Source organism: Archocentrus centrarchus, chromosome 14, assembly GCF_007364275.1.
Source record: "Archocentrus centrarchus isolate MPI-CPG fArcCen1 chromosome 14, fArcCen1, whole genome shotgun sequence".
NCBI classification, from domain to species: Eukaryota; Metazoa; Chordata; class Actinopteri; order Cichliformes; family Cichlidae; genus Archocentrus; species Archocentrus centrarchus.
Window position 1 is genome coordinate 27576245 of NC_044359.1, and position 21621 is coordinate 27597865.

At 40.4% G+C, this 21621-nt stretch overlaps 1 protein-coding gene across 1 annotated transcript in view; it reads left to right on the top strand.

Annotated features, from left to right (window-relative positions):
- The first annotated feature begins 412 nt into the window (after nt 1-412).
- Nucleotides 413-21621, top strand: part of ncor1 (nuclear receptor corepressor 1) — a 60548-nt gene continuing 39339 nt past the window's right edge. Inside the window, exons 1-14 of the mRNA XM_030747252.1 lie at nt 413-533; nt 4445-4634; nt 7614-7708; nt 7893-8100; nt 9343-9525; nt 10584-10701; nt 12094-12149; nt 12293-12345; nt 13004-13070; nt 18016-18188; nt 19407-19497; nt 19929-20107; nt 20249-20303; nt 20647-20748. Coding sequence (XP_030603112.1) covers nt 4524-4634; nt 7614-7708; nt 7893-8100; nt 9343-9525; nt 10584-10701; nt 12094-12149; nt 12293-12345; nt 13004-13070; nt 18016-18188; nt 19407-19497; nt 19929-20107; nt 20249-20303; nt 20647-20748 — 1491 coding nt within the window. The 5' untranslated portion in view covers nt 413-533; nt 4445-4523. The remainder of the gene's footprint in view (nt 534-4444; nt 4635-7613; nt 7709-7892; nt 8101-9342; nt 9526-10583; nt 10702-12093; nt 12150-12292; nt 12346-13003; nt 13071-18015; nt 18189-19406; nt 19498-19928; nt 20108-20248; nt 20304-20646; nt 20749-21621) is intronic.

Sequence of the window (21621 nt, forward strand, 5' to 3'; positions counted from 1 at the left end):
GTGGCTTCTATTTTCGCTTTAGTTTAAATCAATATATTATGAGAACATGAAACTGAATAATTTTGTGGCGTGTCTGAATAAAGATCAGCTGTAAACTCTAATATCGTTGTATAAATCGAGAGTTAATCGTTTTTGAAAAGTGAAATTAAAAACACGGAGAACATTACAGTGTATGAGGGGACGATTAGCCGTCACACTATGACATTGTCCTTGCAGATATATAAAAATCCAATGGAATATTTTAAAAACTTTGGGCAGTAAATGACACAAAACGCCCCTTGCTTTGTAAAGCTTCAGATTTTCATTTACTTGCTTATACATATATATTTTAAGGGTTATAAATACACTGGGAATTCACTCTAATAAGGAAAATCTATTTTACCCTGCCAGGACATCCAACGACAATGCGGCGCAGCCTTCAGTCTGCCCCAGTCGTCCACAGCCCATAACCCGCGGATTTACAATCAACTATTGCCACATATTTCTGCACAGGGAAACCTTTCTCTGCCATTGGTATATTTTTTAATAATGCGGTAAGTACAAATAGCTACTATGCAGCATATCAACATGTATAATTAGCGCGCTATTTAAGCGCCCCGGTCTACGCTGAAATCTGCCTTGCAAGATGGCGACGTGGTGAGATTTCAAAGGTGAAATCCAGGCTAACTTAGCAAGCTGGCGACAACAACAGCAACATATTAAACGGCACAATCCTGTGCTGAAGCGTTAAAGTGCTACATATTTGAAAACGGACCTTTATCATCGTGCACGTTTTTGACGCATTTCCGGAGATGCTCTCTGTTGTAGATATAGCCCCATCCCCCCCCCAAATCGAGATAAGCTACAGTTCAAGTTGCGTTTATTTGACAGTGTGGCGTTAAAAGACAACAATAACAACGCACAACAGCAGTATTTCACCATGCCCGCCTGTGTCTGGGGCCGTGGAGGTCACCACAGCTGCTGTGTTTGCGTGGGCATTGTCACAGGGACCACTGTAAATAATTTACCTGCTAACTTTACCCAGAACTTCACCGCGATACGACGAAAGCTTGATCAAAGCAGGATTGTTTTTTTGTTTGTTTTTTTTTACATCGTAAATCGGAAACTTCTACAGGTAAAACGACCCAGTCGCTTTGAAAATTACAATTAAGGTTGCTGAGAACACCAGGAGTCAGCGTGCATGCAGCCACAGTTTCGTTTTTTTAAAGGGATGAGAGAGATCCAAGCAATGACTCCTCTATCATAGGTTGCTTGCAAGTTAAAATAACTTACTTATAGTTAAAATAACAGTCACTACTAACCAGGGTTGTACCAGATTGTAATGCTGCGTTTACAATTATTATTATCCTGCTTAGCTTTGAAAAACTATGATATTAAGAAAAGTTTCAGTGATTTAATGCCTTCTAAACAGGAAACACAGATCGCAATTTGGGATTCAGAGGGTCATTTGTCTCCTGTTGAGATTGAATGTGTTCATAATGCTTTTAAACTTGAAATATTTAAAAAAAAATATATATATAAAATCATCCTTGGGATTTTTTTCTTTTTATACTTTCTGGTTTTGGTTTGTTTGTGAGTCATGCAAATAGCTGCTCATCACCACATGCTGCCATTCAAGTTACTGTTTTTTTCTTTTTTCTCTCTCTCATTTAGTATCAACTTCACTAGATTAGCTGCTTATTTTTGTGGGGATGAACTTAACTGAGGCTGGGGAAGACTGTAGGACTGAATTAAATCACCCTCAGCATAACAGAACAATAAAAGTTGTAATATTTGAGGCCGCTGTGGTGCTGCTGGGATCTCTTTGAACAGTTTCTCTTATTTCAGTTCAAACATTTTGACCTGTAATTGCTTAGAGCTGATTTGTTCTACCTGGGTTTGGCTCAATGGCTCCTGTACATTTAAGAGCCACATTCACAAGCTGTCTGGTGTTGGCTTGGTTGAGATGATAATGGACCTAGTATTTGTGACTTTGGTTAGGGTTTACAAAGGGAGCTGTGAAAGTTGCATGCAAACTGGATCCATTGATATTACTGCTGACTGCTAAGTAGTATTTTTATTATCATTACAATATGATTCTTCACAGTCTGCTCATCATTTTCTTTTCTTTCTTTCTTTCTTTCTTTCTTCTTCTTTCTTTCTTTCTTTCTTTCTTCTTTTCATGCACCATGCATTCACACTCAGCATGAAAACCTGACATTTTCAATAAAAGCAGTGTTTAAAAGTGGCTTAAAATTTTTGAGTTAACAAAGCTCTAAATAATGATTAGCAGTGTACATATGCATAAGCCCTGTGCAGTATTATACACACTTCAGTGTTTGTTTATGGATAGTCATATTGTGTAATATCGACACTGTTATCACACATGGCAGATTTTCCTCACATCTTGCAGACCTGCTGTGGTTGCATGTTTTAATACGTAAATATTCTGCGAAATACAAAATCTGTGCTTTTTATTCATTTGCAGAGTTTTGAAGTATCTGGTGTGTATTATTCGTTATTGGAGAGAAGCCATTCATCAGAAAGGGTCACAGTGCTCCTGGCTCTGTCCTACCTCTTGTTCTTTGTGCATTACTTGACTAATTGAGGGTGACATGATTCTGAGCAGCCAAAACAAACTCACAAATGTTCCTCTGAATTCCTCTTTGCTTAATGCAATGCCTAAATTGTTAATCTTGGATACAGTTATGGGATACTGTTTTTAAAAATAAGAACAGCACAAATAGAAAGTTTAAACTACCTCTGAACAGAAGTTTATTACAATCTGAGAAACAGTTCCCGTGTAAAAAGAAATGGCCAGTCCCTTCAGTAAACAGTAGATTGTTTGTACAAGAAATGGAAATGTATGATTCACTGATGGTAATAGCCTAATTTAAAATAAATTAGTATTGTGCTTAATGTGTAAAATGTCTTCAATACAATGTGGAAATAATTTGTCATTTAAATGCAAGTTTTCTGCAGTTATCCAGATGTTATAATGAGGGTTCAATGTAACCAAAGACCCTGGCCTTTTAAAGAACTACGTCAGGCAAGTTTGCCGGACAGCTGCTGGCCTGTGTCGGCCAGTCGAGCTCACCTGTGACTCAAACTGGCTGAAATTAATCCTCACAAATAAGTAGGCTTTTTTGTTTTGTTTTGTTTTTTTCCTGAAGTCAGTATTTTCACAATAAAATGTTAATAAAAATCCTTTGTCAAACCACTTGTTGAGATAACCTAAGTGGAAAGAAAACCAATCTTTCTGCTCCCATCCACCAGTGCTTTGTTTTCCATAGCTGTCCGCCTCTCTCTTCTAACAGTGATACCTGCAGTAGGGCTGAGTCTGTATTTATTTTAAAATTGAAGTTACCAATATTTTGCAAATTTAGATTAATTAATATAAAATGTACTGAATGTTAGCCCTGCGACAGGCTGGGCTTCATCCTCTTCGTGACCCTGAAAAGGTTATAAGCAGCAGAAAATGGATGGCGGAATATAAAATGTAGGGCAGCGTGGTGCTGTTCTGGCTGTTCCCTCGGCAGGCAACAAGGTTCTTGTTGGAATCCTCTGGCCTCTTCCTGTGAGGAGTTTGCTTGTTCTGCTCTTGCCTGCGTGGGTTCTGCAGGTATTCCCACAGTCCAAAAACATGCATGTTACGTTAGTTGGACGATTATAATTTGGCCGGCGGTCTGAATGGTGGTTTGTCTCTCTGTGTTAGCACTGTGATAGACTGCCAACCTATCGAGGGTGCCCCCCGCCTCCAGGCCTCCCCCGTGACCCTGATTAGAGGAAGAAAATAGACGGAACATAAAGTCTAAATTTAGACTAAATTGTGGTGTATTATTGGTTATTACTGGTTATTATTAAGCTACTTTTTGTGCATAAGTGGTCACCTTTGTTCTTTCATCGATAGACAGACTTTTGTAATGTTTTCTAGAGCTGCAAGCCACACTGTGAAGAGCAAATATTTTTTATGCACTAATTGCAGAGCATCCCTGCATTTTTTTTTGCTTTGTTTTGTTTAAAAGCTTTGGCTTAAATGCAAAATCTGTGTAAGTAACCATTAGAGGGTTTTTATCTTGGATTATGTTTTGACCTAATGCCTACATTGGAAACAAGGTGATGGCAGCAGGTTTGTGATTAAGGCCAATATTCTCCTCCCAGATACTTAATTGTTCATATAAGATGAGTCTTAATCAGTGTGATTTCATTGGGATTGATCCATTCCCTTATTGTGCCTGTGTGTTTATGTTGTACATTATACATTTATCTGTTTGATTGTGCAGCAGCACGAATCCTGGAAAAACATTTTTGTCAATACACTTAAATATTGTCAGCTTATCTTATTTATTTATTTATTTTCGAATACAGAGGAAAGATTTTTTTTTTTTTTTTTTTTTTTATATGTGCACATTCATTTCTGAAATGTGACATTTTGAAAATTGCATTTATGTTTGTCTGGGTGCAGGTGGTTCGTGTCTCCCAACATGGTCTAGCTAAACTCTGCAATCCGTGAAGCAGCCACAGTCCGCTAGCACTGAGCCAGGATGTCCAGTAGCTCGGGCTACCCCCCGAGTCAGGGGAGCTTCAGCAGCGAGCAGAGCCGATACCCACCACAATCTGTCCAGTATACCTTTCCCGGCACCCGCCACCCACAGGTAAATCCTCCCTTCTGCTTTGCTGTGTTTTGAGCTAACAGTCATGTTTGTATGTTTTAAGTTGTTGATATTGATATTTGAGAGAGCAGCGTTCTGCTGGCTTGGATAGATTAGCTAACTCAGAACAAGTGTTATTTTTGAAAAGTCACCAATCAGTGTCCAACACTTCAGTCCCTGCGATGTAAAAGTACCATATATGTCATAATTGGTCCGGCACTGTCGATGCAGTTTCCTATTATGTGGTAATTTTATTTTAAGGTATTGTAAAAGAACGCTACTTTTGGCTGCTTCGTTCTTCACAAGGGGTCATCACAGCAGGTAGCTCTGCAGGTTACATTGTGCTATATTGCCTAAAGTATTTATCCAAATCATTGAATTCAGGTGTTCCAGTCACTTCCATGGCCACAGGTGTATAAACCAAGCACCTAGGCGTGCAGACTGCTTCTGCAAACATTTGTGAAAGAATGTTTCACTCTCAGGAGCCTCAGTGGATTCCAGTGCAGTACCATGCTAGGATGCTACCTGTTGCAACAAGAATAGTTATTAAATTTCCTCTCTACTAAATATTCCAGTCAGCTGTTAGTGGGATTATAACAAAGTGGAAGCACTGGGGAAAGACGGAACCTCAGCCACTTAAAATCACAGTGGGGTCAGTGGATGCTGAGGTTCATAGTGCGCTGAGGTCACCAACTTTCTGCAGAGTCAATCACTACAGATCTCCAAAGTTTGAGCTAATCTGAAGTCCAAAGTGACCTTCAGATTAGCTCAAGAACAGTGTGTAGAGAGCTTCATGGAATGGGTTTCCATGGCTGATCAGCTGCATCCAAGCCTTACATCACCAGGCACAATGCAAAGCGTTGGATGCAGTGGTGTAAAGCATGGAGACGCGTTCCCTGGAGTGACGAATCACACTTTTCCATCTGGCAATCCGATGGGTGTGTGTGTGTGTGTGTGGGGGGGGAGATTCAGGACTTTGGTTTGGCCCCTTAGTTCCAGTGAAAGGAACTTTTAATGCTTCAGCATACCAATATAATTTGGACAATTTCAATTTCCCAACTTTGTGGGAACAGTTTGGGGATGTCCCCTTCCTGTTCCAACATGACTGCACACTAGTGCACAAAGCAGGTCCATAAAGACATGGATGAGTGAGTTTGGTGTGGAAGAACTTGACTGGCCTGCACAGAGTCCTGACCTCAACCTGATAGAACACCTTTGGGATGAATTAGAACGGAGACTGTGAGCCAGGCCGTCTCTCTTGAAGCTGTTATAGCTGCAGAGGGTGGGCCGCCATCATATTAAACCTTATGGATTAAGAATGGGAGGCCACTCAACTTCATATGCATGTCAACGCAGACGAGCAATACTATCGGCAATATGGTGTTCCAGCTTTGTATGGAAAATGAGCCCAAAGTTGAGTTTGTACCAATCTCACGCCTGCCTCAGCTTTAAAGGAGTCTCAGCTTTCCACGCTCAGTTGTGGTTGTAACTGCATTTTCTGCAAATGCAAAGCAGTTTTCACCTGCAGGTGAAGATTGAACAGATTTTTTTTGACTTATTAGTGTTACATTGCTAATTTTAAATTTCAAAAACTGCATTGACACTGAGTAAATTTGTTTGTAATCGCAGTACTGAAAAAATATATATGATCATTTGCGCAGTAGTATTTAAGTATTGTCCTTTTGCACGTTCATTTGAGAATATGAGGATAATGTTAGTTGGACGTTGTTAGTGACATATTTCCTAGAAGCTTACTTCCACAGAAAACTCTCCACGGGACGTTTCTGAGCATTCAGAGTGTTTGCTTAAATCTGGGACAAAATGGGAATTTGGAAACGTTTCCTGTAACTGCATTTGCTTGTTCAGGTTTGTTTGGCGGTCACACTGTGCTGATAGCATTTCTGTGTTCTTTACCCCATACAGCTTTGGATAAAAGCCTTGAACTATTAGAAACGTTTTAATCAATGTTCTTGCCATCAACAACATTCCTTTTAGTTTGCCAGAGGAGGGGCAGTGCTGCTGGTTTCAGTAATTTCATCATGCAGTGACTAATGTGCTACACTTCAGGCCAGCCTTTGTACTATAGTACTAGAATATATTTTTTATTTCTTGTATATTCCTGGTAAGCTTAGACATGGTGTCGTATTCTGTGCTTACTCTGACCTACATGGAGCCCCCCCCGCTGCCGCCTTTGCTGTTAAATTTGTGAGGCTCGTTGTTTTAATAGAGCCCACAGATGAAAATGTCTTGGATAACTCTGCCACCATTACAGCAGTGTTTTTTTTTTTTTTGGTTTTTCATCTGCAATGTCCCTGTTAAATAACCAACAAATAAAATTATGTAAGCTAACAAATAATCAAAGCTAATTAGCTTAATATTTAGAATTTAAATCTCTTGATTGCTGGTATCGTGACGGTTGTTGAGTGGTAAAAATGCCCATCGAGTTGTCTTATTAGATTAAGTAGAACCGAGAGCTTACAGGAAATGCAGTGGGTGGGGCTGCAAGCGTGTGTCTGTGTGTGTGTGTGTGTGTGTGTGTGTGTGTGTGTATGAGATGCAGCAGAGGTCCCTGGCTAGACTCACGTTGGGGGCATTGCAATTAAATGATCAGTGTGCCCCTCACAAAGCTTTTCACATGTTCTCAGAGCCATTTCACAAGCGGTGAAGTTGCTTACATGAGCTGCTAGGAAAATAAAGCATTGATGCCAGTAATTGTGCTTCAGGTTACAGTTCATGTGTAAAAGTATGAATGAAGCAGGCAGCGGAGACAGCTTTATTGATTAAAACTGTTGTGTCACAGAAATGTGTCGCTTTTGTAGTGCGGACTTTGTCTCCCTGTAAGGATTTATCTGTGAGGTGCTTATAGTTTGATTGTATGTGGGGTCATATTTGTTTTTGTGTATTGATTTACATTTCCCTTTGCTTCATATTGTCAAGAACTTGAATGAGATTGTTTTTATAAATTTTTCCTCTTGCCTTTAGGATTTCCCTCTCACAGACTACCGGAATCACATGCAGGATCCACAGGGTCGCAGAAGGCCGTCTTTACTGTCTGAATTCCACCCTGGAGCTGAAAGGTAGGAGGCTGACATTCAATAGCCAGACTGCTTTTTAGGGTTCATTAGATGCTTACTTATTTCATTTTAGGTTTCATTCTAGAGTAGTTTCCCCTCTTTCATCCTCTTGCAATGTCTTCCATTTTGACAACCAGTTGCAGCTTCTGATAAATCTGTAGATTTCTCGTTTGTGTTTCTTTTCCAGGCCTCCAGAGAGACGCCATGGTTATGAACAGCAGTTTCACTCTGTCACAGCCCAGCCTGAGCATGAGGCCATGGAGGCCAAACGCCCTCGCATGGAGACTGTTTCTGAGGCCCACATCACCCGCACCCCTCCCACTGGAGGGGGTATTGTTCTGCCCGTGTCCCATGCTATACAAGACGGCCTAAGAGCCACTATGGATGTCAAGAAGGTGGGCCCCATTTCTTTACACCCACATTTGTGGGTCCTGTATCTGAACCAGTTTATTAGGCAGAACTATTTAAGTTTAAGGTTACTCTTAGTAATCTGTGGTTAATGTTTGGTGTGACACGGCAGCACTTGAACTAGTACAGGGTTCTTCTGCAGAAGATTACAAAAAGCACTGTGGATTGCACAAAAATGAGGAGGATTTCCACATCAGCTTTGCATACATAACATAAGATGGACTCTGTATTTGCTCTACAAACAATTAACATGTACTGATATATTGGTATTGGCTGATATTGTTGACTGATTCTGGACCATCAGCAATTAAAAAGACATTTACCAATATCAGTGTCCAATATTAAACAAGGACTAAAATAAAATGACTATACAAAAAAAAAAAGATGATCTTCATTGGTTATCACATTGAATTTTTAAATATCGGACATAGTCCCATCATTTCTCAGTTCCTGCATTCATAAACTTAACAATACAGTCTTGGAGACAATAAAAGAAAATACTTGAGTCTGAGTAGCCACTCACAGGTTCTCAAACACTTAAGACTAATGCAGTCATGAAGGTTTATGAGGGCTTTATTGCAGGATTGGGCTTTTTTAGAAAGGTGTTGATTTGATTTGTATCCTCAGAAGATGTAATTTATGGTCCTTTGGACCCGAGCAGTGCTTATTTATCTGCTCCTCACTGATACTATCAGGTAAGCCGTGGACCGGCTCATGTTTCTCAACTGTCAGCACTTGATGTTGTTCGGCTGCCTTTTAACCGAGTCTCATCCCTCACTCAGAGGAACTCCACTGTCTTGGACTGCCATGGAAGACTAGTCCTTGTTCTTCTCTGGAGAGCCGCTGTGACCTGGAGGGGCAATCCAATGTGTAGCACATGGACAACTAGTTAATGTGCTGCAATGCTGAGCTCACCAGGGTAGCAGAACAGAGAAAGGACTACTCTTTCTAGATGCCAGACAGTTTGAGTCAGTCTGTGTGAGGTGAGAGTTACTGGAGAGGTAGCTGAATGGCTCATAGCCTGCACACAGGGAAGCATGAAACCAAACAGGCCTGGGCTTGTTGATTTGTAGGGAATGAATTTTCAAAATAAAATACCTGCATATAGCATTGCTTTAATGACGCTTTCTGTATGACTCTCTGAAAAGGAAATCAGTGGTAAATGGAGATCTTCATGATATTGCCAAAATTGCCCACCACTAATTTGTATAAACTTACCCCCCCCCCAGGAGTCTCAGTTCACTGTCAAAGTGGAGTCCCCATCCTCTGGAGGACCTACAGTACACATGGGGGAGGAGCAGGACACCTCTCCTTCCAAACTCTCCAAGGAGGAGCTGATCCAGAGTATGGACCGTGTAGACAGAGAGATTGCTAAAGTGGAGCAGCAGATTTTCAAGCTGAAGAAAAAGCAGGTTGGTTACCCAGCTTGGCCTTTTGCCTCTTAGCATATTTCAAACACAATGGGTGTTGTGCAAGAAAACTTGGCACAGATTATGTTTTTTAACTTGCTGTTATGAAAAGCAATACAGTTGAGAGACTGAGATGATAGTAATTTTAGAAGAGCATTAAGGAATTACTTGCTTGTGAAAAAGTTGCCTTTATAAACTTTTCACAGCTAAAATTCAAATGGGAATGAATTTTTAGCCACAGTGGCAGACACTGAGGATATATGCTGAAAGGTGTATTCACAAAAGGCCAGAGATCCATTTAGTACCAAAGTGTTGTACTCAGCTTACAGTTAAAGTAATCTACCAGAAGTCTTTCAACTTCTTTCCCTTTTAGAGAAGCTTGTTCATTATATCTGGTTCTAAATATCACGTTCTCTACTGACTTGGTGATGAGCCTCCTATATATCTATAGTCTAAGAGTCTTGTGTCCATCTTTTTCACTAGAAGGTTCTCTCAGAAACTAAATTTCTAGATTCCCGGGTTTATGTCCATTTGGATTAGATTGTTTTTTTTTTTTTTTTACTTCTTGTTCATCTTTGAACTGCTATCTCTTTTGGAATTCCATCTAATTAGATAGGAATGTAAGCTGATCTTGACTGGGAGAGAATACCTCTCCCTTTTGCAGTCTGCCTTTTCCCGAGGTTTTCAGGGATTTATTGTTTATTTGGGGTATTTCAGGAACTCCTAATCTGGTCCCTGTAACCTGGTAGTTTACATAACCTTTAGCTTGTAAACATTGACCTAGCAAACATTCAGCAGATTAGCTTGTCTGTGTTCATTGACATGACCCCAGTGGCAGAAACCTTCAACCTTGTGTATGAAAAAGCCTGCAGGGAGTAATGTGACAGTACCTGCATGGGCCTCAGATATGAGATGCTGGGATCAGATTGATACACTGTTGATGGGTCTGTGTTTTTCACAGTTTGCTCTGTATGCTCTTGTGTAGAAGAAGTCTCCCCACATTGTAATTCTGATCTTGTGTAACATAGGTCAAAAATTCATGTGTTCTTGTTGTCTCTTAGCAACAACTTGAAGAGGAAGCAGCAAAGCCAGTGGAGCCCGAAAAGCCAGTGACCCCTCCCCCAGTGGAGCACAAGCACCGCAGCATAGTTCAGATTATCTACGATGAAAACAGGGTTAGTTGTCTGCTGCAAACACCAAGACACGCCAGCAAGAAGCATCAGCTTTTTGCTCTCTGGTCATTTTTTTTTTTTTTTTTTTTTAATCTGAACAGTTGCAAAAATGTGTCTCTGTGCGTCTTTGAAGCTGCAAGAAGAAGCTCAGTTTTTCTGTTGAAATCGTGCCACACTAAGCTGTGAGCAAGTGTTAAAACCACCAGTGACAACAGCCGACCTGTGACAGTCTCCGCCCTCAAATTAAGTCATTCTTTTTGTTAACTGATGGGTTTGGAGTTTCACTACCACTAATCACTTTCTGCCATATCGACGCGGTGCTAATCAGCGACTGATGAGCTGAGCCATTCCTGTTACTGCTGATTCTCTGCACCCCTGTTTATGTGCGCGCTCTGTTGGAATATGATCTTGTGGTTTTTGCATTATGTTTTGAAGCAAATGAGGCAAGAAATTAAGCATGTTTTAACTGCAATACGTTTATCAGAAAGAAGATATGATTCTTTTCATTAGTTAGGAATACATTTTATTTAAGTCAAGGGCAGACGCAGGCCTTTTTATGTATATTTCAGCAGCAAATGAGGACGTGTTTATAGAGGTCACTGGAGTTCATGTGTGTCAGACAGTGTTGTGGTAGGAGAGCGCTGGGACACGCCTTCCTTCTCAGTCACCCATTAACCCTTTAGGCTGTAAAGCTGCTCGGGCTTTGCGCGCAGCATTTTGTCTGGCAGCTGCGGCTGTTTGTCTCCGTCTGCAGATGGGGGCTTGTGAAAAGTGAAATGAAGAGTTGGTATGTCCCTAATGATCTTGAAGAAACTGCCTGTCTGCACCGATCCAGGAATTCTGTCTTTCCTGCCCTATTATTTACGCTCCAGTGGGAATTCTCACTTTTATTTTTATTTATTTCATGTATTGCTGTTTTCAGGATCTTGCAGTTTCTTGCTTTTTGAATTTTTCAATGGGCGAAAATCACATGTCAAGCCAACTAAATGCATCTAAACTGATCAAACAAGTATCTGTTACACAGTCTTATGGTTATGGTTAGGTACATGTCACACCCCACATACCACAAGATTAAGATTAAAAATAAGAAAAACGTATCGGTTGAATTAATGTCAGTGGAATAACATCAACAACCCTTTATTTACTTTTCCTAAAAAAAAAAAAAAAAAAAAGATAATATGAAAGTAACTAAATACATAGATTTTCCCCGGTTGTCCACATGCAGTGGCGCCGCCTCACAGCCACTATTTTTTATCTGAAACTTAACGCTGTGCTGACAAAATGTCTCAAAAACAACATAAACATGCAATCTGAAGAGGAACTTGTGTTTTTCAGAGTGCTCAGCCTGCTGTTTCGCTTTGCTTTTATTAAGTCACCTCTTATAAACTTTTCTTTCTAGAAAAAGCTGAAGAGGCTCATAAAATACTGGAAGGTCTTGGTCCCAAGGTTGAGCTGGTAAGCAGTTTAATAGTCAAGATTTCGTTCCCTTACATAAGCTTTGTTTAAGAAGTAGTGCTGAGACGTCACAGTTTGTCTGCTGGTTAATGATTTAGTTCACTGTCGCTTCCTGTTCTGATGTTTTCTTTCTTATTTTTTAGCCTCTGTATAACCAGCCATCAGACACTAAGGTGTACCATGACAACATCAAGACGTGAGTGTCCTTATTTCTTCTAGAAATCAGTTTTATGATTATTCGAAGTATAAGACATGATGCTTGGCTCACTATCATAATAAGGAGCCTCTGAGCCAAGGAAAGCAGTGGAGGTAATATTGACCTCAGCGCGATAAACCCGCTGATAATTCTGTCTAATCTTAATGCTGAGTCACCTGATTGAATTGGCCTACTGACACCAAGGAGAGCGAGAAAGGAAGTGACAAAATGTGTGTATGTGCCCATATTGGGTGTGTTTTAAAGTAGGCTGTGTTGGGTTGAAGGTCATGTCGTCTGGGACAAAACCCTTATCAGTGTGTATCATGAGAGCGGCCCATCTGTCTCAGCTTTTATCAGGACAGGGCCCACTTCTGTGTGAGTCTGCTGTACAGTCTACACATTCAGGGTCAGCGCACTCGTTATTCTTTCCCCACCATCATGTGCAAATAGAGCATGTCTCAGTATTTTGTACCTGCTGCACAAATGAATAACGTGTTTGGTATTGTGTTTGAATGAAATTTGAGCTTGGTGCTTCATTTTTAAAGGTAGTAGCTAAAAGTAACTCCGTGGTGACTTCTCTGCTGAAACAAAAAATGCTTTTTTTTTTTTTCTAATACATAAAAAAAATTGAATGATTTTGGCAACTGTTCTCTTTCAGAAACCAAGTCATGAGGAAGAAGCTGATTTTATTTTTTAAGAGGAGGAACCATGCACGTAAGCAAAGGGTGAGTGTCCTTGCACATTTATTTGTGTCATTGTCATGGATACAGCTAACAGCACCCCTGTTTCCATGGGTGGCGTAACAGTCATAACATACATGACTGTTTGTGCTCAGATGACCTGAGCTGACCCCTGGGAGGAGATATGGGATCGTTGAAGCTTTTTATATGTGCTATCTTCTTTGCTTATGTAAAGCTACAGAGCAATAAGATACTCTTGAGATATACACAATAAATGCCACAAAGTATTAAGCATTTATTCTGGTTTTGAAGTTTGTGTCAAAACAATTTGAAGGAAAAAAAAAAAAAAGAAGAACCGCTGACACAAGGCAGTGCATTACTCTGATTTATAGTCTTCATGTTCCATCCATCCATTCACTTCCGTTTATCCTGTTCAGGGTTGTGGGGGGGGGGGGGGGGCTGGAGCCTATCCCAGCTGACTGGGCGAGAGGCAGGGTACACCCTGTACAGGTCGCCAGCCTGTCGTACAGCCAACACAGAGAGACAGACACCATCCACACTCACATTCACGCTCTTATTTATGCCTAATATTAATAATAAATACTGGAACTTGGTGAACATTAATTTTAATATTCTTTAAAACAAGTTCTTGCAATTATGTGATGTCAGATTTAGAATATGAAGGTTACAGTGAAACAAATTATCATTTTATCCTGTGCACAGAATTTTAAAACAATATATACAGTAATGTGCAAAAGTCTTGTGCCGCCCCTCATTTCTTTGCATTTTGCATCCAAGGAGCCAGACATGTAGTTTTTCTTTCTTTTAAAGTGCTCTTGAGCAACAGTTCCCCGGCTCTCTGAAGGTTTTTCAAAGTTTTTCTTTGGACACTGGCTGCTTTTTCACTTATATTCAGTCTAGTCCTTGTATCTGATTATTTGTTATGCCATTTAACACTAACCTATGGATCAGTCAGGCATAATACATTTAAGCACTTTAGGCACTTGGTTACTAGCAGCCTGTTGCAAAAACACAATTTGTTCCAATTTCTTTATTTGAATTTATGAAAAATGCCAAAGATAAAACAGTTCAGCAGGCATAAAACCTGTTAGCTGCAAACCTGCCCTGCGTGGTGTGTAGTATATCCTTTGAACAAACTGGAGGACAAAATAAATTGCAGGCCTTAAAAAAAATATATATCTACAGCAAATGAACAGCAGCTGAATGTCATGTCCTTAAGAAATAGTAAAAAAATCCATCAAAGCCCTGACACAGGACCTGAGAGATGCACCTGCCCCTCAGCTGATCCATCTACTGTTCACTGAAGCTTCATTAGAAATGGTTTTGGTGGAATGGTGGCTGTCAGGAAGCCATTCTTAAGGAAGGGAAACAGAGAGAAATGGCTGAGGTATGTCAAAGTGAACTGAAAAATCAGTGACAACAGGTCTGATAGAGTGATGAATTCAAGTTTGAAATTTTTGGTTCAAATGCACCAAAAATATGCATGGAGGAGGTCAGGAGAAAGGTACAATAATGAGTTTCTGCAGCCGTCTGTAAAACATGGTGGAGGCTCCGTCATGGTTTGGGGCTGCATTTCAGTCAGTGGTGTTTGGAATCTTGTCAAATCTACCGTGAAGTGCAATCTGGGAAGCATCTGACTGACAATTTCATTTTTCAGCATGACAATGATCCCAAACACACTGCCAATGCAATAAAACATGGATAGAAAAACACACATTAGAACAGTATCAGTCATGGATTGGCCCCCCCAGAGCCCAGAGATCTGTATTATTGACTTGAGAGAACTTATTATTGACTATTGTCTTGAGAGAACAGAACAAAAGGCAGAAACATCCAAAGAAGAGCTTTGAATGTTCCTCAGGAAGCCTGGAGAACTGTTCCTGAAGACTACTTAAAGAAATGACAAGAAAGCTGCCTCAGAGAGTTCAGACTGTGTTGAAGAATAAAGGCGGTCACACCAAATATTGACTTTCAAGCGCATTGTACAAACTGTTTTTGCCTTTATATTCTGTGTTCTCATGTAGGTTTGCAAGTTTCAGTAAATCTCTGCACTTATTTTTTATGTTTCTAATAGAATGTAAAAAATGAGGGATAGCTCAAGACTTTTTGCACATTATTTATGTTGAGAGATTTTAGTCAGGTCATATTGACATATTGATGCCACATATGAGCTTGTGCTGTGCATTTCTGCTGCAAACTTGTTCAGAGTTTATGACTCCATGTTAAGACCTATTGGGAATGACGTTCCACATGGTAACATGTGTGTATATATGACCATGTTCATATTTTACCAATTATGTATGTTAGAAGGCATTCATGGACAGCATTACAGGGGAGCAGGGGCTTTGACCCATCTGCAGCTCTCATTTCTAATCAGATTTGATGGGACAGATCAGTAACATGATGGGAGTAATCCTGTCTGCTTTTTTCCATATTTACAGTAAATTTTAAGCAGGACATCACAAAAAAAAAGCAGATACAGAATTTGAACGTTATAATACAGTTACCGTTACTCTCAACATAAGCATGTGAAACACTTGGCTTTCCTATATATTGCAGTGGCTCAGTGAGTCCCACCTTCCCCTCTCTGTGTCAGACAGACCTTTTGGACTCTGAACAATGGCAGAGTGCACATGGCTGCATGCCAAGAGGAAGGTGAATTGTTTGTCCGTCGCTGCACAGAGTGGAAATTAGGCTGCATTGTCCTCCCAGCAGTCTCTCCATATCTTCACTAAACATTTTAAGTCTGACATTTTTGGAAATTACTGAGAATTCTTTTTTCTTTCTCTCATACTTCATAATAAATAAATGGTCCCTGCATGTGTTAATAGCTACAAAAACAAAAAGGCAATGGGCCTTTGAAGGTTATTTGTAAATAGAATTGCTGGATCAGAACAGACTGTGCGTGGGGTCAGGACACTGAAATAAATAATGTCAAAGGCAGACTCAAACCCCACAACAAACAGCCAGTTCCTGAGCGGTTTGCACTCTCTGAACTCTCCTGCTTTCACTTCAGCCCGTCTGTCGTCGTGTTTACTTTCAAAGATAAAGTGCAACATAGATTTCGGCGACTGATCAAAACATGCGCTAATAAATACACACTTACTTACAGAGAAATGTTGTTGCTATGTAACCTGATGGTAGTTTTTTTTTTTTTTTTTTTTTTTTTTTTTTGAATACCTTTTACCGTTATTTGCATCTGTTTTGCCTCATCTGTCATGTGGTGTACCAGCATATCACGTTTATGATGGCTTCAAGAAGCTGAGCTCTTGTCTTTGTTTATTCAGAAACATTTGAATGCAGCTCCTGAGAGACGAGCCAGACTTTTTTTAGGACACTAAGAAATTCTTAATGGGATTAAACAGTGATGCTGGTTTGATCCACTGGAGTTGGTGCCTGTAATAATTTAAAATAATTAAAAATCCGTGCTGGGTAATGTTACTTCACAACAGATGATTGTTGCCATTAAGAAGTAAAAAGTAATCCATTGCATTAGAGCATTACCTGAGAAAAGTCACTATGCAATGGCAATGACATCCAGAGTAAATATCTGGTTAAATACCATGAGTGACAGCTTCTTGGAGCCAAATATAATAACTTCATTTTTTGGTTTGAGATTGCAGTGGTTCCTCAAAATGTGAAGTACACTGCTCAAACAATTAAGGGAACACTCGATTATCACAGTATAACACAAGGTCAGTTAAATTTCAGGGTTCTCAGTCTGTCAAATAAGGAAGCATAAACCACTGGGAACTATTTCCACCTGTGTTGATACAAATTAAAGGGGCAACAGGAGCGCTGGAGGTGCAACAACAAGATATCCCTCTAAAAGGGAATGTTTTTATAAGTGTTGGCCACAGACCATTTTTCTCTAGTTTTGCTTTTTGCTGATGTCATTGTTACTGCTGGTAGGATGAGAACATACCTGCAGAGTGTGGAAGAGATACCAGGAGATAGGCTGTTACACAGTTCTGGACAGGGCTATAGATGGCCTTCAAACCAGGAGTGGTATCTTCTCCTATGTGCAAGGCAGAACAGGAGGAGCACTGCCATAGCCCTCGAAATGACCTGCAGTGGGCTACTCTTGCATGTTTTCAGTCCAAACTCTCAGAAGACTGATAATGTTGCAGGCAGCGTAATGTTCACTCTTTCATGATATAGCACTTTTCTACTTGAGCACTCAAAGCGCTTTATACACACATACAAGCACTTTTTTCCACATATAAGTGCTTTCTATCTATCGTTTTGACTGTTGGGTTTTCTCTGTATTATTGTAGGGTCTTTACCCACAATACAAAGCGCCTTGAGGCGACAGTTTGTTGTGATTTGGCGCTATATAAGTAAAATTGAATTGAATTGAATTGAATTTCTATCTAACAATAGCACACTCATTCACATGCCGACGAACGCATCGGGAGTGATTTGGGGTTTGGTATCTTGCCCAAGGATACTTTGATATGCAGACTGGAGTAGCCAGGAATTGAACCACCAACCATCCAAGTAGTAGATGACCAGCTCTAACCCCTGAGCCACAACCACCCCGTGGTTGTTACATGTGCTCAGTGTCCTCTGTGCTAAGACCAGGGCAGTAATGGTGGATGCTCAATTTCTGATGTTTCGGATGCTGGGCTGTTAGCACAGGTCCCACTAAAGGATGTCTTATACCACTTTCATGGAGTTTATTTCTGATGGTATGGTTTGAGACATGCACATGAGTAGCCTGCTAGAGGTCATTTGTAACACTTTGGCACTTCTCCTCCTGTTCCTTCTCGTACAAAGGAGCAGATAATGCTCCTGCTGTAACCCTTCTTGTGACGACAAATTGATCTCTCTGAAGTGAAACTGATTTTGTGTTGTACTGTGATGATCAAGTCTGTTTTGGCCGGAAGCTGCTTTGTCCTGTAGTAATGGATGCCCACTCCTGACCTCCTCCTGATACATTCGTGCATGTTTCATGCTGTGTACACAGGAACAGAAGATCTGCCAGCGTTATGACCAGCTGATGGAAGCATGGGAGAAGAAGGTGGAGCGAATGGAGAACAACCCCAGACGCAAAGCCAAGGAGAGCAGAACACGGGAGTACTATGAAAGGCAGTTCCCTGAGATCCGCAAGCAGAGAGAGCAGCAAGAGCGATTCCAGAGGTAAAAGTTAGCATGGTGTAGGATTGGTTTAAAGGGGGCCAACGTACAGACTCGGGCTAAATTTAAACCAATCAGTTTTATTTTAAATTTTGATTAATTTGATTTTTCTCAGTTAATTTAATGATCTGTAAAATGTTCACGGTTACATTCAAAGTGAGCTCCATATAGAGGCTGGTTAGACAGTGCAGTCATTCTGGCCACGCAGGGAGTCTGATCAAACACACAGTGTGAGCTAAGATCATACAAAATGAATGAAGGTTTCACAGTGTCTGCTCTACTAGTTTGCTATAGGTAAAGAAGCCTCCTATCGAACCTCCTGTGCTGAGCAGTTCATGATAAATACATGTACCATTGCAGTAGTGAACACCTCACACTCTTCCTGTTTAATGCCTGTAACCAAGCTGGAAACTCTTCAACAAAGCTTTTTACAGTTTTAAAGCCCAAAGGAAATTTCAGTGAACTACTTTATCTTTTTATGTGTCTGTATAAGAGCTTAAATAACATAATTATTTTCTTTGTTTAGGAATCAAAAATACAAAATATGAGCAGTTTTCCTCTCCTATGTTAAGGGTAGTTAACTTTATTTAGTAGCACGATTGTCTGTGATCACAGGAATGAAGTAAACATCCAGTGTATGCTGGATGTGATTAAAATGGGAGGCGCCACTGTGAAAATTCACTCTAGCAGTGATTTGATATGTTAATGGCAAGAACTGGCATTACACCTAGATGTTAAAATTTCCTTTTCGGTTTTTTTAAAATCTACTCATCTATCCCTTAAATGGAGGACATGAGATGGTGTGTCATGGCCTACTTTTGCTCTCTGGGTTGGAGACGGGGTCAGGGTCCAGCATCTGGTTGTTCCAGGCGCTGATGCTTTTTGCTTTAATTGAAATATCTACGTAAGAGTTTTTATGTCGGCACTGTTTATGCAGACTGCTAGACTGTGATGGAGGAAGCCAGTAATAACTGGTCAGAGAGCCTGTTTTCTTCATTAATAATAATGGGCACAAAGATTTTGGTCTTGAAGAGAGCTTCCAAAATTTCTCTCCCATTGCTTAACAATTTGACCCTGAGTTTGGATGGTTTAAAAGAAAAGAAAAAGAAACTGGTGTAAATCCTTAAAATCTGAATAGAAGCTAGCTGATGGTGTCTTTTTACAGCAGCATTTAAAAATAAATTTGCAATATTGTAACATTTGTAACTCTGTTTTCCACAGGGTTGGACAAAGAGGAACGGGTCTGTCTGCAACGATTGCAAGAAGCGAGCATGAGATTTCTGAAATCATAGATGGGCTTTCTGAGCAGGAGGTGGGTACGAAGTGGGCATAATTTTAAATGTGCTATGAGGTTCTTCCACTGTAGGAATAGTAGTTGCACCGATTCCTGTCACGAACAGCTGCAGTCTGGCCCTCTGAGCCAAACGGAAAGCTCTGATTCTGTGCTAACCGCAGTGGTCTTTCTGAAACTGCTTCACAATAAAAGCACCCTGTTATTTATTTATTTATTTTTAACTGGTGGAAAGCTTTTAATGTGAAGCAGTAACAGCAGGAAAAGGTTTGGGTTAAGCATCTGAGGAATGAAACTGTAAAATAAGGCTCTCCAAATCACGCAGTTCAAACCAAAGTGTCCCAGTTATTGTGTATTTGGAGAGGGAGACATCCCACTTGTGGTTCTCTTACTGCATCATCTGGTGGTGTATTGATCAGGAGGGGTAACAGAGGCCACTTTATGTTCCACAGAACAACGAGAAACAGATGAGACAGCTGTCAGTCATCCCTCCCATGATGTATGACTCAGAGCAGAGGAGAGTGAAGTTCATCAACATGAACGGCTTAATGGACGACCCGATGAAGGTGTACAAAGCCCGGCAGTTCATGAATGTTTGGACTGAACACGAAAAGGAGATCTTCAAGGAGAAGTGAGTGGTTTTTGCTTTGTTGGCAGCACAATGTGTTACAGCCACAGTTTGTCCCTGCTGTGCAGATGTGGTTTATGGGCCTTAATGCTACCTTGCTCTTGTGGGTTTGGCACATGGATCATCTGTGTCTTCTTTGTGCAGGTTTGTCCAGCACCCCAAGAACTTTGGCCTGATTGCCTCCTATCTTGAAAGAAAGGTAAACTGCAGTTACACTGTTTGTCATATGACTGCTTATTCTGAAATTCTGTAACAAAGTTAGTGGTTTATAATAAAGTTTATTCCTAATTTTGTAGGTCTGTAAATCAGTCAAATCAATTTGTTTTATTGTATAGCACGTTTCATGCAGGTTAGTGCAGTTCGGAGTGCTTCACAGATGACTGATAAGCCAATAGAACAAGAAATAATAAGAAGTAATACAATGGAGAACAATTAGTAGATAGATCAAATAATAAAAAAATAAATAAATACATAGGTACTTGGTGATATAATAAACAAGGTTAAAGATTTGCAAATACTTAAGTTTGTTGTTGTGATTTCAGTGTGTTGCCGACTGTGTCCTATACTACTATTTGACCAAAAAGAACCACAACTACAAGACGCTGGTGAGGCGAAACTATGGAAGACGGAGAGGAAGGAACCAGGTAAATCAAACGCGCTTAATCATGTAGCACCGCAGCGCTAAATGCCTGATCTTAATGGTCTAACCGGCCGGCTCTCATGTATAAAGACTGTGATGTGACAACAGCATAGGTAAAGGTCTGGTGAATTCAGTGTGCCACTGGGTGCCATGTGTCCTTTCCCCTGCATGCTCTACAGCACCCTCACCTAAATCAGAGCTTTGAAAAGAGGCCCAACCTGAGTCCCCCGACATGTTGCGGTGTTCATGTTTGAAAATGGGTTGGGTTAATTTTTTTTTTCTTTGCTGGTGTGGGTAAAAAGATGATGGATTTGTCTTTCAAAAGCTGTTTGGAGTAAATTAGGTTCTCTTTAGGAGTAAAATGGCATGTAAGCATTAAAAATGACAAATTATACAATTGTTCTGTTCAAGATCTGTTAGACTTGACTTTATAACAAAACAAGTGTTCTGGATGCACAGTTTGGATCAGTCTGCAGTGGCCATGAAATGTGATTATTTCGCATGCTGAGTTTGCGGCATTGACTTCGTCTTATTCTGACCACACCTGTTTCATTTCTTATCAGACTGACAGTACACAAATATGTGTCTGCTACATATATTACACAAGGACTGGCTCTGCTTTGCTGGCAGTATTCAGGGGTCCGAGGGAGCAAAACTGGAAGCAGGGAGACATTTGCTTACTGAGCAGTGGGATTATTGTGACATGGGTGCAGTTTGACACACGTGCTCCATCTGTAAAAGATAATGTATGTATATTTTTACAGTTACTGAAATATAAGTTAAAGTGCACAGTGGAGTTTGGATACGGGAAAATATCTTCCAGGATTGGGTAACCTGACACCGCTGGTCCAGCTTCAGTTTCAGATATTCTAAAACG